The sequence below is a fragment of the Physella acuta genome, unplaced genomic scaffold, assembly GCF_028476545.2.
Source record: "Physella acuta isolate Inbredline_101_S28 unplaced genomic scaffold, ASM2847654v3 ptg000366l, whole genome shotgun sequence".
In the NCBI taxonomy this organism is placed as follows: Eukaryota; Metazoa; Mollusca; class Gastropoda; family Physidae; genus Physella; species Physella acuta.
The window spans coordinates 106805-122465 of record NW_026731885.1 but is presented as its reverse complement, the minus strand read 5'-3'; the positions used below and the strand labels follow the sequence as shown (position 1 = coordinate 122465).

Below are 15661 nucleotides of genomic sequence, written 5' to 3'. Positions count from 1 at the left end.
TCACCATCAGATGACAGATGTATCACCATCAGATGACACATGTATCACCATCAGATGACAGATGTATCACCATCAAATGACACATGTATCACCATCAGATGACAGATGTATCACCATCAGATGACAGATGTATCACCATCAAATGACACATGTATCACCATCAGATGACAGATGTATCACCATCAGATGACAGATGTATCACCATCAGATGACAGATGTATCACCATCAGATGACAGATGTATCACCATCAGATGACAGATGTATCACCATCAGATGACAGATGTATCACCATCAGATGACAGATGTATCACCATCAGATGACAGATGTATCACCACCAGATGACAGATGTATCACCATCAGATGACAGATGTATCACCATCAGATGACAGATGTATCACCATCAGATGACAGATGTATCACCATCAGATGACAGATGTATCACCATCAGATGACAGATGTATCACCATCAGATGACAGATGTATCACCACCAGATGACAGATGTATCACCATCAGATGACAGATGTATCACCACCAGATGGCAGATGTATCACCACCAGATGACAGATGTATCACCATCAGATGACAGATGTATCACCATCAGATGACAGATGTATCACCATCAGATGACAGATGTATCACCATCAGATGACAGATGTATCACCATCAGATGACAGATGTATCACCACCAGATGACAGATGTATCACCATCAGATGACAGATGTATCACCATCAGATGACAGATGTATCACCATCAGATGACAGATGTATCACCATCAGATGACAGATGTATCACCATCAGATGACAGATGTATCACCACCAGATGACAGATGTATCACCATCAGATGACAGATGTATCACCACCAGATGACAGATGTATCACCATCAGATGACACATGTATCACCATCAGATGACAGATGTATCACCATCAGATGACAGATGTATCACCATCAGATGACAGATGTATCACCATCAGATGACACATGTATCACCATCAGATGACAGATGTATCACCATCAGATGACAGATGTATCACCATCAGATGACAGATGTATCACCATCAGATGACAGATGTATCACCACCAGATGACAGATGTATCACCATCAGATGACAGATGTATCACCATCAGATGACAGATGTATCACCATCAGATGACAGATGTATCACCATCAGATGACAGATGTATCACCATCAGATGACACATGTATCACCATCAGATGACACATGTATCACCATCAGATGACAGATGTATCACCATCAGATGACAGATGTATCACCACCAGATGACAGATGTATCACCATCAGATGACAGATGTATCACCACCAGATGACAGATGTATCACCATCAGATGACACATGTATCACCATCAGATGACAGATGTATCACCATCAAATGACAGATGTATCACCATCAGATGACAGATGTATCACCACCAGATGACAGATGTATCACCATCAGATGACAGATGTATCACCACCAGATGACAGATGTATCACCATCAGATGACAGATGTATCACCATCAGATGACAGATGTATCACCATCAGATGACAGATGTATCACCATCAGATGACAGATGTATCACCATCAGATGACAGATGTATCACCACCAGATGACAGATGTATCACCATCAGATGACAGATGTATCACCACCAGATGACAGATGTATCACCATCAGATGACACATGTATCACCATCAGATGACAGATGTATCACCATCAGATGACAGATGTATCACCATCAGATGACAGATGTATCACCATCAGATGACACATGTATCACCATCAGATGACAGATGTATCACCATCAGATGACAGATGTATCACCATCAGATGACAGATGTATCACCATCAGATGACAGATGTATCACCACCAGATGACAGATGTATCACCATCAGATGACAGATGTATCACCATCAGATGACAGATGTATCACCATCAGATGACAGATGTATCACCATCAGATGACAGATGTATCACCATCAGATGACACATGTATCACCATCAGATGACACATGTATCACCATCAGATGACAGATGTATCACCATCAGATGACAGATGTATCACCACCAGATGACAGATGTATCACCATCAGATGACAGATGTATCACCATCAGATGACAGATGTATCACCATCAGATGACAGATGTATCACCATCAGATGACAGATGTATCACCATCAGATGACAGATGTATCACCACCAGATGACAGATGTATCACCATCAGATGACAGATGTATCACCACCAGATGACAGATGTATCACCATCAGATGACAGATGTATCACCATCAGATGACAGATGTATCACCATCAGATGACAGATGTATCACCATCAGATGACAGATGTATCACCATCAGATGACAGATGTATCACCATCAGATGACAGATGTATCACCATCAGATGACACATGTATCACCACCAGATGACACATGTATCACCACCAGATGACAGATGTATCACCATCAGATGACAGATGTATCACCATCAGATGACAGATGTATCACCATCAGATGATAGATGTATCACCATCAGATGACAGATGTATCACCATCAGATGACAGATGTATCACAACAAGATGAAACATGTAGGCCTATTATCACGAGGTGATTAGGGGGGGGGGGGTCGGCGTGGTCAAGCGCATGGTTGCTAAACAGAAAAGCCTCGAGTTCAAACCCTCGGGCAGATGATGCTCGTAAGTAGGTTGTAGTTTGTTCTTGGTTATACAAAGGCTGAAATCGGAGTCAATGGCCATCCTTAATTGTGATGGAGGCGTTGTCGAGTCGGGCAAAGTTGTTAAATTCGAAAAAGCCTCGAACGAAGAAAAGAACGAGGTGATACTTGTATCCAGAGTTTCTTCCAGGCATCTCCATTCTACTCCCCCCCCCCCGAACGAAATTTATATAGAAAAGATATACTTTTAACAGTGTTCCCCCCCCCCCCCCCCCGAAGAAAGTCTACCGACACCCCCCCCCCCCCCCCGGAGAAAAAAAGTCTGAATGACACACTGATTGTATCATCACCAGACGAAACACGTAGGCCCATTATCATGAGTGACACATGTATCACAATCATACAACTCCTTATTGTTATGTGCTTATATCTCACTTTTTACCCCATTCCTTCTTATCATCAATTACCACCAATCACCTTCTTGTGATCAGACAATAATTTTTGACCTAGATTCTCCTGCTATGAAGATGGATGCAAAAACAAAACAAAAATCATATGTTGACTGAAATAACACGCCCATAGAATTGACATGCAGTTGTTTTAATATATTTTTTATTTTTTCAATTATATATCAACAGTCTATACATAAAGATGTGTAAAGTTTTTATTTAAAAAATTAGCAGTTTTATTTTCATGTTCACATTTTTTTTTTCAAATACTGAATAATAAATTAAGCACAAATAACTAACAATGTCAACAATAAATACCGTAATAAAACTTGTAAAGTTTATAAAATAACTACATTTTAAAAACTAAAAACATTTTAAAACAGTTAAACATGAACTTAATTATAAAATATAATTTTAAAACTTTCTCAAAATTATTTTTAGACATTTTGGAACTAAAACAAAAAGTAACATTAAAAATAAGGCAAGTTGGACGGAATGTAGTAAGTCTATAATTATGAAAATTTTTTATCACAAGCTGGTGGATTTTATAAATTTTAATATCACATTGGATATAAATTACAAACATCAATTTACATAATCTAAAGGACGGAATGTTGTTGGCAACAAATAACTCTTAAAAACATATCATCGTAAATGTATTTATATACATAATATACTTGCATCTTATATCATGCCATGCAATATGAGATCTGTCACTCAGGAATTAGTTAAAACTAGAATACAAATAGGATTTTAACACCTGGTCATTGGAAATTTTATTAAATACTAAAAAAATAATATTGTAGAAATAGCTATAAAATACAAAGAATTTCAGCAGTCTATAAATATTTCAACACATATTTTATATTTACAAATAAATTACACAAATGAATATTCTTCAGCAGTCACTTCAAATAATACTGAAGTAATTCTAGCTCTATGAAGTCTGAGTCGGACGTAAAACAAAAAGGTTTAATAGTCCAAACTCATGAGTAGAGCACAGCCTCTCTTGACCCAGTGGTCGCTGGGTTTGTCTCCTGCCTTCAAATCAACAGCCACCACAAAGCTGGGGCGGCCAGATTTTCCTGCCCTGTCAGGGTAGTAGTAGCAAGGTGCTGTGTACATGCCTGAAAGGACAACCAGTTTTCTTTAGAATGTTTTCAACTCTTTTAACTAAATAAATCCTTTAAAGTAAACAGATGAGCAAGATATATTTCTACAAGCAAAGGTGTATAATAATTAAATACACTTAGATTAACAATAACAAATATTTTTACACTCTGCATTACATATTTTAATTAGGTATTGTTATTCACCAATACCTAATTCAAAGTGAATACAGATGTGAATGATATAGAAATTTATGATCATTAGTTACAAATTAAGTTAGCTGTTTTGTAGAGAAAACACAAATATTTTAACCTTCTAAAAGCTGAAAAGAATAACCCTATTAATGCCAAAATTTAATACTAAAATCTCAAACAGTAATTGCAATGTACAAAATATCAATAAAAATAGAAATCACTAAAATATAATTAAACTGTGAATAAAAATGAATTTTTTATCGTATTTACTTTCTTTCTTCTTTTTAGGCCCTGAATGTAAAGAATCACATTTTAGATTTTATTTTCCAATGTAAGATATCTGTCATACAAATTATGTCAAAGAATATCTGTTACACAATATCTGTCTAATATGAAGTAAACATTGTCTTTCATTTACACGTGATTGAGTTATGAAGGGCTAAAATTGTCATTTAATGAAATCCAGCCAGCTATATTTACAGTAAACTTATGTCAAACCACAATTTGTAAAGTCAACTCTATCAACTACAACTATATCTTAATGCTGTTTTACACAACAGAGACAATCATTTGCTCATCCCCTTGATATATTTGACTAACTGATAGGACATACAGCTCCAGATTTTTATTTTACCTTTGCTGCCTTTCTTTTTGAACTCGACAGGTTTGAACTGGATGGTTGGCATGCTGCACACCAGCTGCATAGGGTTGGCTTCAACTAGGACTGCGTTCTTCTTGTCCCAACCTGCACCTTGTAGGAACAACCCCTTGACGTACACACCATCCTGCCAACAGAAGGAGGGGGACATTGTAATCTGTGTCAGCAGGGGTGTGGGGGGCATTGTAAGCAGGGAGAAATTCTTCCCAGGGAAGTGGGGAAATTTTTTCCAGGGAAGTGGTGGGGAAATTCTTCTGTATTGCCAACCAAAATACATCTTGAGACAAAATTAATACTAAAGAAAAATTATTATCCTTCAATGGTGAAGTGTACCCAAATCTCTAACCACGGAAACTTTTCTACAATACAAAAGTACTATTCTGCTGGATATAATGTTTTCACATGCTTGAAAATAGGTTTGCTACTCATATTTGTCATGTGAATTATGTAAATTAGAATTCCAATTGTTTTACCATTACAATTCTCATGTTGGTGTAAATATCATCAAATATTTATTAGAGTCAGCACAAATTGCTTTTTCTGTCATTTTTGCTTAAATTATAATATGCTCTTTTTCCCCCTTTAAATTCAAAACAAAAACCTGTTTATTTCTTACCTTAGCAGGTCCAGTCAAATTACTGTCATCAACAGTTTGAGGAATAAACTCCCAGGATAATGAATCCACAGAAAGCTAATCAAGATAAAAATTGTAATTAATTATAATTAAGCTAAAAAGAAAACTGATTATAAAAATATGAAGAATTAGAACTAATATACAGAGAACCAGCAAGGGTAATTTTATACAGAGCAGTGAACTAAGTCAGAGAAATCAAGGTATTTAAACTATGAAGTGGGGTGGGTGTTGAAGGGTATCCCAGTACTAAATCTCCACAACTACATTTAAAAAAGCTAGACTTTGGTAATGTAACAATGCTTAAGTCAAGCTTTGAGTATGTGTGATCTCCCTCAACATAATTACTTCAATAGACTAAGACTTCAATAAAGACAAAAGTTGGAAATAAAAATGGATGCATTGGAAAAACATTCACTTAAAAAAACAACTGATAATTAAAGTTAAACCAAAACTAATATACTATATAGAAAAGGTAATTAGAGATGTTCTAAAAATCAAACCCTTATATTACGTTTCCAACTTTTTCTTAAGTTAATCTAATTTTCAAACCTAATATAACGATATTTTAAAACTAAAGTTAATCTTAAAAAACCCAAAATGACACAAAAAGTTTATTAAAAAAAAAACCAACTAAAACTGAAGCATAAACTTACACTATTCTGTCGAGCAGCTGTTTGTAGCACTGCTGTCAAAAATCCTGTGGGGAAAGTGAAAGCAGACATCCAGAAGACCCAGGGTGGTTTGGCCAGTGAGGCCCATTTGGCAAACATGTCCACTCTCTGCACCAAATCTCTTGTCCATGCTGCCAGGGGCTTCATAGAATTATAAGCCTAAAAGTACAATTAAAATCTTTAAATACAATTTGCCTGAATATATGTTATAACATATTTTAAAAAATAATTCCTGCCTGAAAATAAAATTTATTTAAAAAGTAATAACTACTAAAAAAATATATATAAAAAAACAACCAAAATACAATATCTGTCTAAAAATAAACAAGTTAGCTCCATCTTGGAACCTGACAGTGCATGGGGCAAGTAGAGTTCACCTGTTTTGGTGACCTCAAAATATGAAGGGATAGTGTGATCAGCTACATTAGCTTTCCCTAATGTGAGTTAGGTACCCATTAGAGCTGGGTGGACTCAGGGCACTGACTTGAACCCAGACTTTTGGGTTAGCTCTACACTGCTAGGCCACGCTGTCCCAAGTAAATTGACAAAATTATTCTCTAACATAATTAAACTTTGTCTTTATGCCACATGTTTCACCTGTAAAACAGCTGGATAGTTATTTTACCTTCTCCCACAGTGGGGGTACCCTGCCATCAAAAATACAGTTGAAGATATTCTCAAGGTCAACAGTGAGCACCACAAGACCTTGAATACCTTTCTCAAGAGCTGTCAGAGATGATCTGATTTCATTCAGGAGTATGTTGTAACGTTGGATCTGTAGAGAGAAAATGTATGGAGTATGTTGTATGTTGTATGTTGTAACGTTGGATCTGTAGAGAGAAAATGTATGGAGTATGTTGTAACGTTGGATCTAAATGTATGTTGTATGTTGTAACGTTGGATCTGTAGAGAGAAAATGTATGGAGTATGTTGTAACGTTGGATCTAAATGTATGTTGTATGTTGTAACGTTGGATCTGTAGAGAGAAAATGTATGTTGTATGTTGTAACGTTGGATCTGTAGAGAGAAAATGTATGGAGTATGTTGTATGTTGTAATGTTGGATCTGTAGAGACAAAATGTATGGAGTATGTTGTAATGTTGGATCTGTAGAGACAAAATGTATGGAGTATGTTGTAACGTTGGATCTGTAGAGAGAAAATGTATGGAGTATGTTGTAACGTTGGATCTGTAGAGAGAAAATGTATGGAGTATGTTGTATGTTGTATGTTGTAACGTTGGATCTGTAGAGACAAAATGTATGTTGTATGTTGTAACGTTGGATCTGTAGAGAGAAAATGTATGGAGTATGTTGTAACGTTGGATCTGTAGAGAGAAAATGTATGGGGTATGTTGTAACGTTGGATCTGTAGAGAGAAAATGTATGTTGTATGTTGTAACGTTGGATCTGTAGAGAGAAAATGTATGGAGTATGTTGTAACGTTGGATCTGAAGAACAAACACACAGAAAATTTTTGATGCTGAATCAAAACCAGTCCATGTAGTGGCCTAGATAATTTTGTTGTTTTTTAAGGAGTTAAAAATAAACTATTAAAATAAGTTTCTGTCCTACTAATGTGAAAGTGGTCTCAACTCATCATGTCCCTTCTACTCCTTCAACTAGCATGAAAGACCTCACCTACAACTGGCTTATTTGAAATTGTGACTATGTAAAAATGTAGAGAAGAGAAAGAAGAGAAAGGGAAGCAAAGCTTACTTTTAACAATGTATAGCAAGGGAGGCAAGTCTTACCTCTTGCAACAAAACCACATTGAGTGGAGATGGATCCACTGACAATATCTTTGCCGTGCCATCATAATCCATGTTCTCTGGAATTTGTTTGAAAATGTTGGCTGCTAACTCCAACACCTTAGGGAAAAATATTACAACATCATCTCAATGAATAAGACAATAAATTTCTTAGAAGACTAAACTTTACATATAGGTCTACCATTAAATGAAGTATTTTGGCTTTCATTTCAATTAATTTCTACCCTCCCCCCATGTCTCACTAAAGTGTACCTTGTCCTCCCCCCCCTAACTAAAGTGTACCTTGTCCTCCCTGCTCTCCCCGCCTGAGCTTGAGACTTGAGGCTGTAGAGACAGTAGAGTGTCAAAGAGTAGCCTGGTCTCCTGGATCTGAGAGGAGATGTCAGCGTTGGGATGTTGGCCAAACGCCTCTGTTGGTGGATACATCGTTAGTGGGATTCATTAGGTTAAAATCTAATTACACATGATTAGTGTGGGATTCATTAGGTTAAAATCTAATTACACTCATCAAATAATGTGTTGATGGACACATCATTAGTGGGATTCATTAGGTTAAAATCTAATTACACATGGTTAGTGTGGGATTCATTAGGTTAAAATCTAGTTCCACTCATCAAATAATGTGTTTATGGACACATCGTTAGCGGGATTCATTAGGTTAAAATCTAATTTCACTCATCAAATAATGTGTTGATGGACACATCGTTAGTGTGGGATTCATTAGGTTAAAATCTAATTACACATGGTTAGTGTGGGATTCATAAGGTTAAAATCTAATTACACATGGTTAGTGTGGGATTCATAAGGTTAAAATCTAGTTACACTCATCAAATAATGTGTAGATGGACACATCGTTAGTGGGATTCATTAAGTTAAAATCTAATTACACATGATTAGTGGGGAATTCATAAGGTTAAAATCTAATAACACATGGTTAGCGTGGGATTCATTAGGTTGAAATCTAATTGCACTCATCACATAATGTATATTACCCCTCTTTAAAACCACTAATAGGGCAATAACATCTTTCCTGACCCTATGTGTGAAAGCCCTCTTAGACACAAAAAAGTGATAAACTTTAAAGTTTTACTTTTCCCATTAAAAAATTAGAATAAATGCATTAATTTTGGTTCATTATATTATAAGATGCGGTGTCTGTGTAGGTTCCTGCAGTGTTTAAAAATGTTGCATTATTGGTGCAGTTTTTTAAAAATATTTCTATATAATAAAAAAATCAAACAAAAGAGAAAACTACAAGTCGTAAAAACAAATAAAATCAACTGCTGTAGCAATATTATGACTTAGGTATATGAATACAAATGTAGATCCTTCAAAACAATGGAGTAAATAGAGGAAATATTGAACACTGGAAGTGTTGCTTCACTCCAGTCTTACAGAGTTAAGATGAAGTTTTGAAAAAAATCTGGTGATAATGTAAAGTTACCTGGGTGATCCACATTGGGCAGCATGCTGACATACTCTTTGTAGGATGAGAGGGGGCCATCTTTGGGGATGTAATATGTTGGTAGTGAGGACAGCCTGGATAAGATAATGATATCACTTATTTAATAGTTTATTCCACCATCTGCATAAGAGCAAGGAAAACAGATCTGACATTTAAAACCAAAGTTTGGACCAGGGCAAAATGGCCACTTTGGGTTGCCAAAACCTACTTCCTTTATGTTGGAGATGGGTGGGATTCAAGGATATCTTAGTGATAATCATCCTAAGTGAATTTTGGGATTCAAGGATATCTTAATGATAATCATCCTAAGTGAATCTTGGGATTCAAGGATATCTTTATGATTCTTGGTAAATCTTTCAATGACCAGAATGAACCCATTATCCCAGGGTCAGTAGGAAAAAATAAAGTATGTGTAAATACAGCTTTAAACTCATATCACAGGTCCATATATTCTATTGTAATCTATTTACAAAAATTTAAAATAACTAAAAGATGGAGAAGGTTGAAGGTGTTTGTCTAAGGTATTTATTGTACATTACAGAGTTCTTTAACTACAAGAAGGAAGGTAGTGCCCTAAAGCTAACATGGTACTCTTTACAGTACTTTGTGAAGTAAGAAAATGAGAGAATCTATAATGGCCACTCTCATATAAAGAGACTGAGGTGATGAACTAGCTTTCAAACATTTGCTTGCAGCCAGTTAGAAAGACAAGTTGTGTTTAAATAAAGACTGGTTTGATGTTCACATGGTACACCATGCACTTTGTAAATATTAGATTAGATTTTGTCACTATTAATACTTTACAGTATATTTAGATAAAGATAGATTGATTTTAATATATAAAGCTCGAAGTATGTGACCAAGGACAGTGAACAGATATGCATAAAGTAAAAAATTCCACAAGATGAATCTTATTATATGAACAAACTTTCTTGTCAAACCTGACAGTATGTGGGACAAGTGAAGTAATACTCTTAAAGTGTTTATTCTCTAAATATATTATTTAAAAAATTAATATTGATAGTTTTGTTAAAAAAAAGTTTCAATTTCCAAACTTACTATTTTAATTAACATCATTAAGAATGAACAAAATCAAAGAAAATCACAATAACTTAAATTATGTTTGAAATTATTTTCTTTTGTTCCTTTAATTGGTAATTTACTTCCCTTGAAAGATCACGGAAAAAAAATTACTTCCCTTTACAAAAAAAAATCTGGAAAAAATATTTGTTTGTTTTGGTGCTTGAAAGAAAATAATTACATACATTAGCATGGATTGATAAAATGCACTGTGGTAGGTAAATTTAAATACTGCCTTATGTTTATTTTATACACTGAACGTACAGTTTACTCATTTTTATTTTAAACAGTTTAGACGCCGCTCCTAAATATTCTCTGGCCGCTCCTAAATATTCTCTGTGTTTGAGGACAAGCTGGGAGTATTATAGACTTTCACTAAATCGAATCCAGGGTGTCGTCTGACGTCCCAACAGAGTGCTATTTGGTGTCCCCGGCCTTCCAGTGAGTGCTATAACTCTTACGTTCGTTTAAGTGCAAAAGCCTATGGATAAGTTGGGGTATTATAGTCGTTTACTAAGTTAAATCAGGCAGTTCCGCCGGCGACCGGCAGGTGCGATTGGGTGCTACGGACTAGACCGTGAGCACTATGTGTTAATGTTTGTGTTTATGTTGCATTATTTGAGTTATTGTTTGTGTTTAGGTTTGCGTTTCTATTTGTATTTGTGTTTGTGTTTCTGTTTGTTTTTTAACTTGTGTTTGCGTTGGTGTTTGTGTTTGCTTTTATGTTTGTGTTTTCTTTGTGTTTGGGTTTGCTTTTATGTTTGTGTTTTCTTTGTGTTTGGGTTTTCTTTGTGTTTGGGTTTTCATTTGTGTTTGCGTTATGTTTGCATGTTTTGTGTGTTTTGGTTTTGATGTGGTTAGGGTTAATTCGAAAAGTAATATATTTCCTAAAGCTGGGCAATGCCGGGTATATGCTGCATAATAAACACAAAAGTCATGGTCCCTTACAGATAGGTTTTATAAAGAGGCCAGTGCAGCGCCTAGCCGGGACGGCTAGTTTAAATAATAAAGAGAATCTCTGACTCAAAAAGAAATATTACTTGTTGAATGGAACTGTAAGAACAGATTCGTTCATGTAGTCAGCAATGTAAGTCATGAGCAAGCGTCTATCCCAGTCATCTGTCACGTGTCCACCGTAGTTGATGTTTGCAATCAAATATTTCAGGGCTTCCCATGGTGTTTCATCATAACCATCCAGATAAATAGACAGCAGATTTTCAGAAACCTGGCCACAAAAGAAAAAAGGTTAAAAAAAAATGAATCCATTCAAACTATTCTCAACAACTTAATTTTTTTTTTTTGATATCTCATAATCATTTTATTGCATTTAAAATGTTGTATATTTTAAAAATTATTATTTCAGTAAATTTTATTCACAAAAAAAAAAATAGATATTTCTTTTTTTATAGACCTATATTATTGAGCTTATTATTTCAAAAAAGTATTTCAATGAAAAATATTATTTTATCGTTAATAAAACTTAAAGTATAACAGCAAGCATTTTCAAAGTAAATATAATGACTTTTAAAAATTTAGAATAGTGATAATTATTGTAAAAATATTATTTGATCTTTATGAAGCTGAGCAAAAAAAAAAAACAACAACAGTAGCTGAAATTTTAAAATGTTGAAGAGAGGTACCTCAAAATCTGAGTCGTTAAATTCATAAGCAATGTTCCAGCCCAGCATGAGGAACTTCTTCCTCTCCAGTAGAATGGAGTGGAAGAAGCAGAGAGTGAAGAGGAGTTTTTTATACTTCTCCTGCTTGTGGCAGCGGTGGAACTGTTGCTCTGTGATGAGGTTGTACAGACGCTTCATGTTGGCCTTTAGCCCCTGTTGGAGAGTATTACAGTCAGCACAGTCTCAGTGGAGTTGAACAAGTGGAAGAATAGGTGAAGTCAAAGTGGAAAGAACAGATTGGAAATTAGAACAATTATTGTGAGAATAGGAGGAACTTATTGTGAGAATAGCTGATGAAGTATAAATTAAATTTAGGTGACTAAGATACTATTTTATGAATTTTTTTTTGGATAAAGGATGGCTAGTTTAGACAATGAATGGGATAATTGATTATGGATGCTGGTAATATAAGCAATACATGTAACATTAGTAATTAAAATAAATTGCATTAAGTTTTAAAATATGAATGTTGTGAAATTGAACTTAACATTAAAAAAAATAATCTTATCACAAAATGAAAGACAAGAGTTACCTTAGGGGGCTCTGTGGTCATCTTGATGCCGGTCTGTAGGATGGATATTGGGAACTCTGGGTGGGGCGACGAGGACAACCACAACCGGAACTCAGGGTGCGGCTCTTCTATTTGGAGCTGCTCCACAAGTTTGTCCAGCTGTGGCATCCAGCTCAGGGAGAGGTGGCAGTTGGCCAGGAACACCCACTTGCCCTGGGGGTGGGGATACAAAGCAACAATACACATGTGTGGGGTGGGTGGCAGTTGGCCAGGAACACCCACTTGCCCTGGGGGTAGGGACAGGAAGCAACATTACACATGTGTGGGGGGGTAGGCAGTTGGCCAGGAACACCCACTTGCCCTGGGGGTAGGGACAGGAAGCAACATTACACATCTGTGGGGGGGGGGGGGCAGTTGGCCAGGAACACCCACTTGCCCTGGGGGTGGGGACAAGAAGCAACATTACACATGTGGGGTGGGGGGTGGGGGGAGGGGTGGCAGTTGGCCAGGAACACCCACTTGCCCTGGGGGTGGGGACAGGAAGCAACATTACACATGTGTGGGGGGGGGGGAGGGGCAGTTGGCCAGAACACCCACTTGCCCTGGGGGTGGGGATAGGAAGCAACATTACACATGTGTAGGTGTGAGGGGGGGTGGCAGTTGGCCAGGAACACCCACTTGCCCTGGGGGTAGGGACCGGAAGCAACATTACACATGTGTGTGGGGGGGGGGGGGTGGCAGTTGGCCAGGAACACCCACTTGCCCTGGGGGTGGGGATAGGAAGCAACATTACACATGTGTGTGAGGGGGGTGGCAGTTGGCCAGGAACACCCACTTGCCCTGGGGGTGGGGACAGGAAGCAACATTACACATCTGTGGGGGGGGGGCAGTTGGCCAGGAACACCCACTTGCCCTGGGGGTGGGGACAGGAAGCAACATTACATATGTGTGTGTGAGGGGGGGCAGTTGGCCAGGAACACCCACTTGCCCTGGGGTGGGGACAGGAAGCAACATTACACATCTGTGAGTGTGGGGGGGGGGGGTGACAGTTTGCCAGGAACACCCACTTGCCCTGGGGGTGGGGACAGGAAGCAACATTACACATCTGTGGGGGGGGGGGGCAGTTGGCTAGGAACACCCACTTGCCCTGGGGTGGGGACAGGAAGCAACATTACACATCTGTGAGTGTGGGGGGGGGGGGTTGACAGTTTGCCAGGAACACCCACTTGCCCTGAGGGTGGGGACAGGAAGCAACATTACACATGTGTGGGGGGGGGGCAGTTGGCCAGGAACACTCACTTGCCCTGGAGGTGGGGATAGGAAGTAACATTACACATGTGTGTGGGGGTGGTTTGGAACACTCACGTACCCTGGGGGTGGGGACAGGAAGCAACATTACATATGTATGTGTAAGTTGGGCAGTTGGCCAGGAACACCCACTTGCCAGGGGGTGGAGTGGACGGGACACACACGAACGTGTTTGGCTTGGTATTGCATCAATTCTGATTCTCAGACTTGCTAGTCTAAAGTGGAGCTGAAACTAAGTTCATCTGTTCCTATGACCCTAGCTTATGAAGTCATTATGTGGCAATACATAAGATACATGTTACATGAAACATTTGTTATACCTCTTTAACTCCCTCTTTGATCATTCTTGTAGCAATAGGAGCCTGACCTTGACCTAGGGACAAGGCATGGAACCTTGCTGCCATCCCACTGTTCTCAGCAAGTTGTAGCAGACCACTTGTGGGATCCTGGAATCATTACATCTTTTTTTTATACCATATGCAACAACAATAGATAACCTTACACATATCAAGTTTAAAGACATATGACATATACAGTTTTAAAAAGTTCTTTCCATTTAAGTTCTAATATAAGCTGCTGAAGTTTTTGTGTGTTTTTATAATGTCTAAGATTAATTATAAGTTGGATATTATTGAACTGTAACATTTTTACTCCATGTTTTTATAATGTCTAAAAGTTTTAAGTTTGATATTTTTTAACTGTAAAATGTTTGCTCCATGTTTTTACAATGGCACAAGTTAGTTATAAATTTGATATGATTGTACTGTGAAGTGTTAGTTCCATGTTTTTATTGTGCCACAAGTTTGCTATGTAATGGAATGTGTGACTCACCACTCCAGGGGACAGCACAAAGATCAGGGGAGTTCTTGTGGTGGAGTCTTCAACAACTGCCTGCATGTCAAGGACAGGAGGCTCTGTGAACTTTGACCCCAGGTTGTTGATGATGAATGAAGTGGCACAGAAGGAGACCCTGTCTGGCCTTAGGGAGCGGACAATCAACATCCGCTGGAGCTCGTTACACGCGTTATCCCATTCAGCTGGATATTTTTTAAAATTCATTAATAAAAATATATTTTAAAATTAAATTAATGACAGAAATTCAATGTCCAAGTAAGGTGATATTAATTTGGTTAAATATACTTACTGTAGTTTCCACATAAATAATGTGAACAGAAAACAAACACACATTTGGCCAAATGATAGCTGTTTATATGTACTGTATAATGAGGTCAGACAGTAGAGTACACTACTGCTAACCTGTAAGTCTCAAGTTCAGATCCCAGAATTTGGTCTGTAGCACATCCTTGAGCCCTCCCAGCTCTTATAAGTACCTGACTTACATTAACTAATGTAAAGGCAGCTGGGAATACAACTCATCACACTGTTCCTTTGATTGCTGAGATCACAGAAAAAGCTGAACTCTACTTCATCTACTCTATTGATCACCAGATCCA

The 15661-nt window shown here is 37.5% G+C and overlaps 1 protein-coding gene across 2 annotated transcripts in view; it reads right to left on the bottom strand.

Annotated features, from left to right (window-relative positions):
• Positions 1–3584: 3584 nt before the first annotated feature.
• The window catches only part of LOC131941575 (dynein axonemal heavy chain 2), a 75036-nt gene continuing 62959 nt past the window's right edge, over positions 3585–15661 (bottom strand). Inside the window, exons 78-91 of one of the 2 annotated variants that reach the window (XM_059300885.1) lie at positions 15039–15244; positions 14528–14653; positions 12921–13112; positions 12350–12541; positions 11750–11934; positions 9609–9703; positions 8447–8574; positions 8147–8263; positions 7021–7170; positions 6378–6554; positions 5707–5781; positions 5067–5217; positions 4703–4723; positions 3585–4255 (exon numbers count right to left, since the gene is read on the bottom strand). In XM_059300885.1, the coding sequence (XP_059156868.1) occupies positions 4101–4255; positions 4703–4723; positions 5067–5217; positions 5707–5781; positions 6378–6554; positions 7021–7170; positions 8147–8263; positions 8447–8574; positions 9609–9703; positions 11750–11934; positions 12350–12541; positions 12921–13112; positions 14528–14653; positions 15039–15244 (1970 nt within the window). In that variant the 3' untranslated portion in view covers positions 3585–4100. The remainder of the gene's footprint in view (positions 4256–4702; positions 4724–5066; positions 5218–5706; positions 5782–6377; positions 6555–7020; positions 7171–8146; positions 8264–8446; positions 8575–9608; positions 9704–11749; positions 11935–12349; positions 12542–12920; positions 13113–14527; positions 14654–15038; positions 15245–15661) is intronic. The other variant, XM_059300886.1, reaches the window with a different exon arrangement.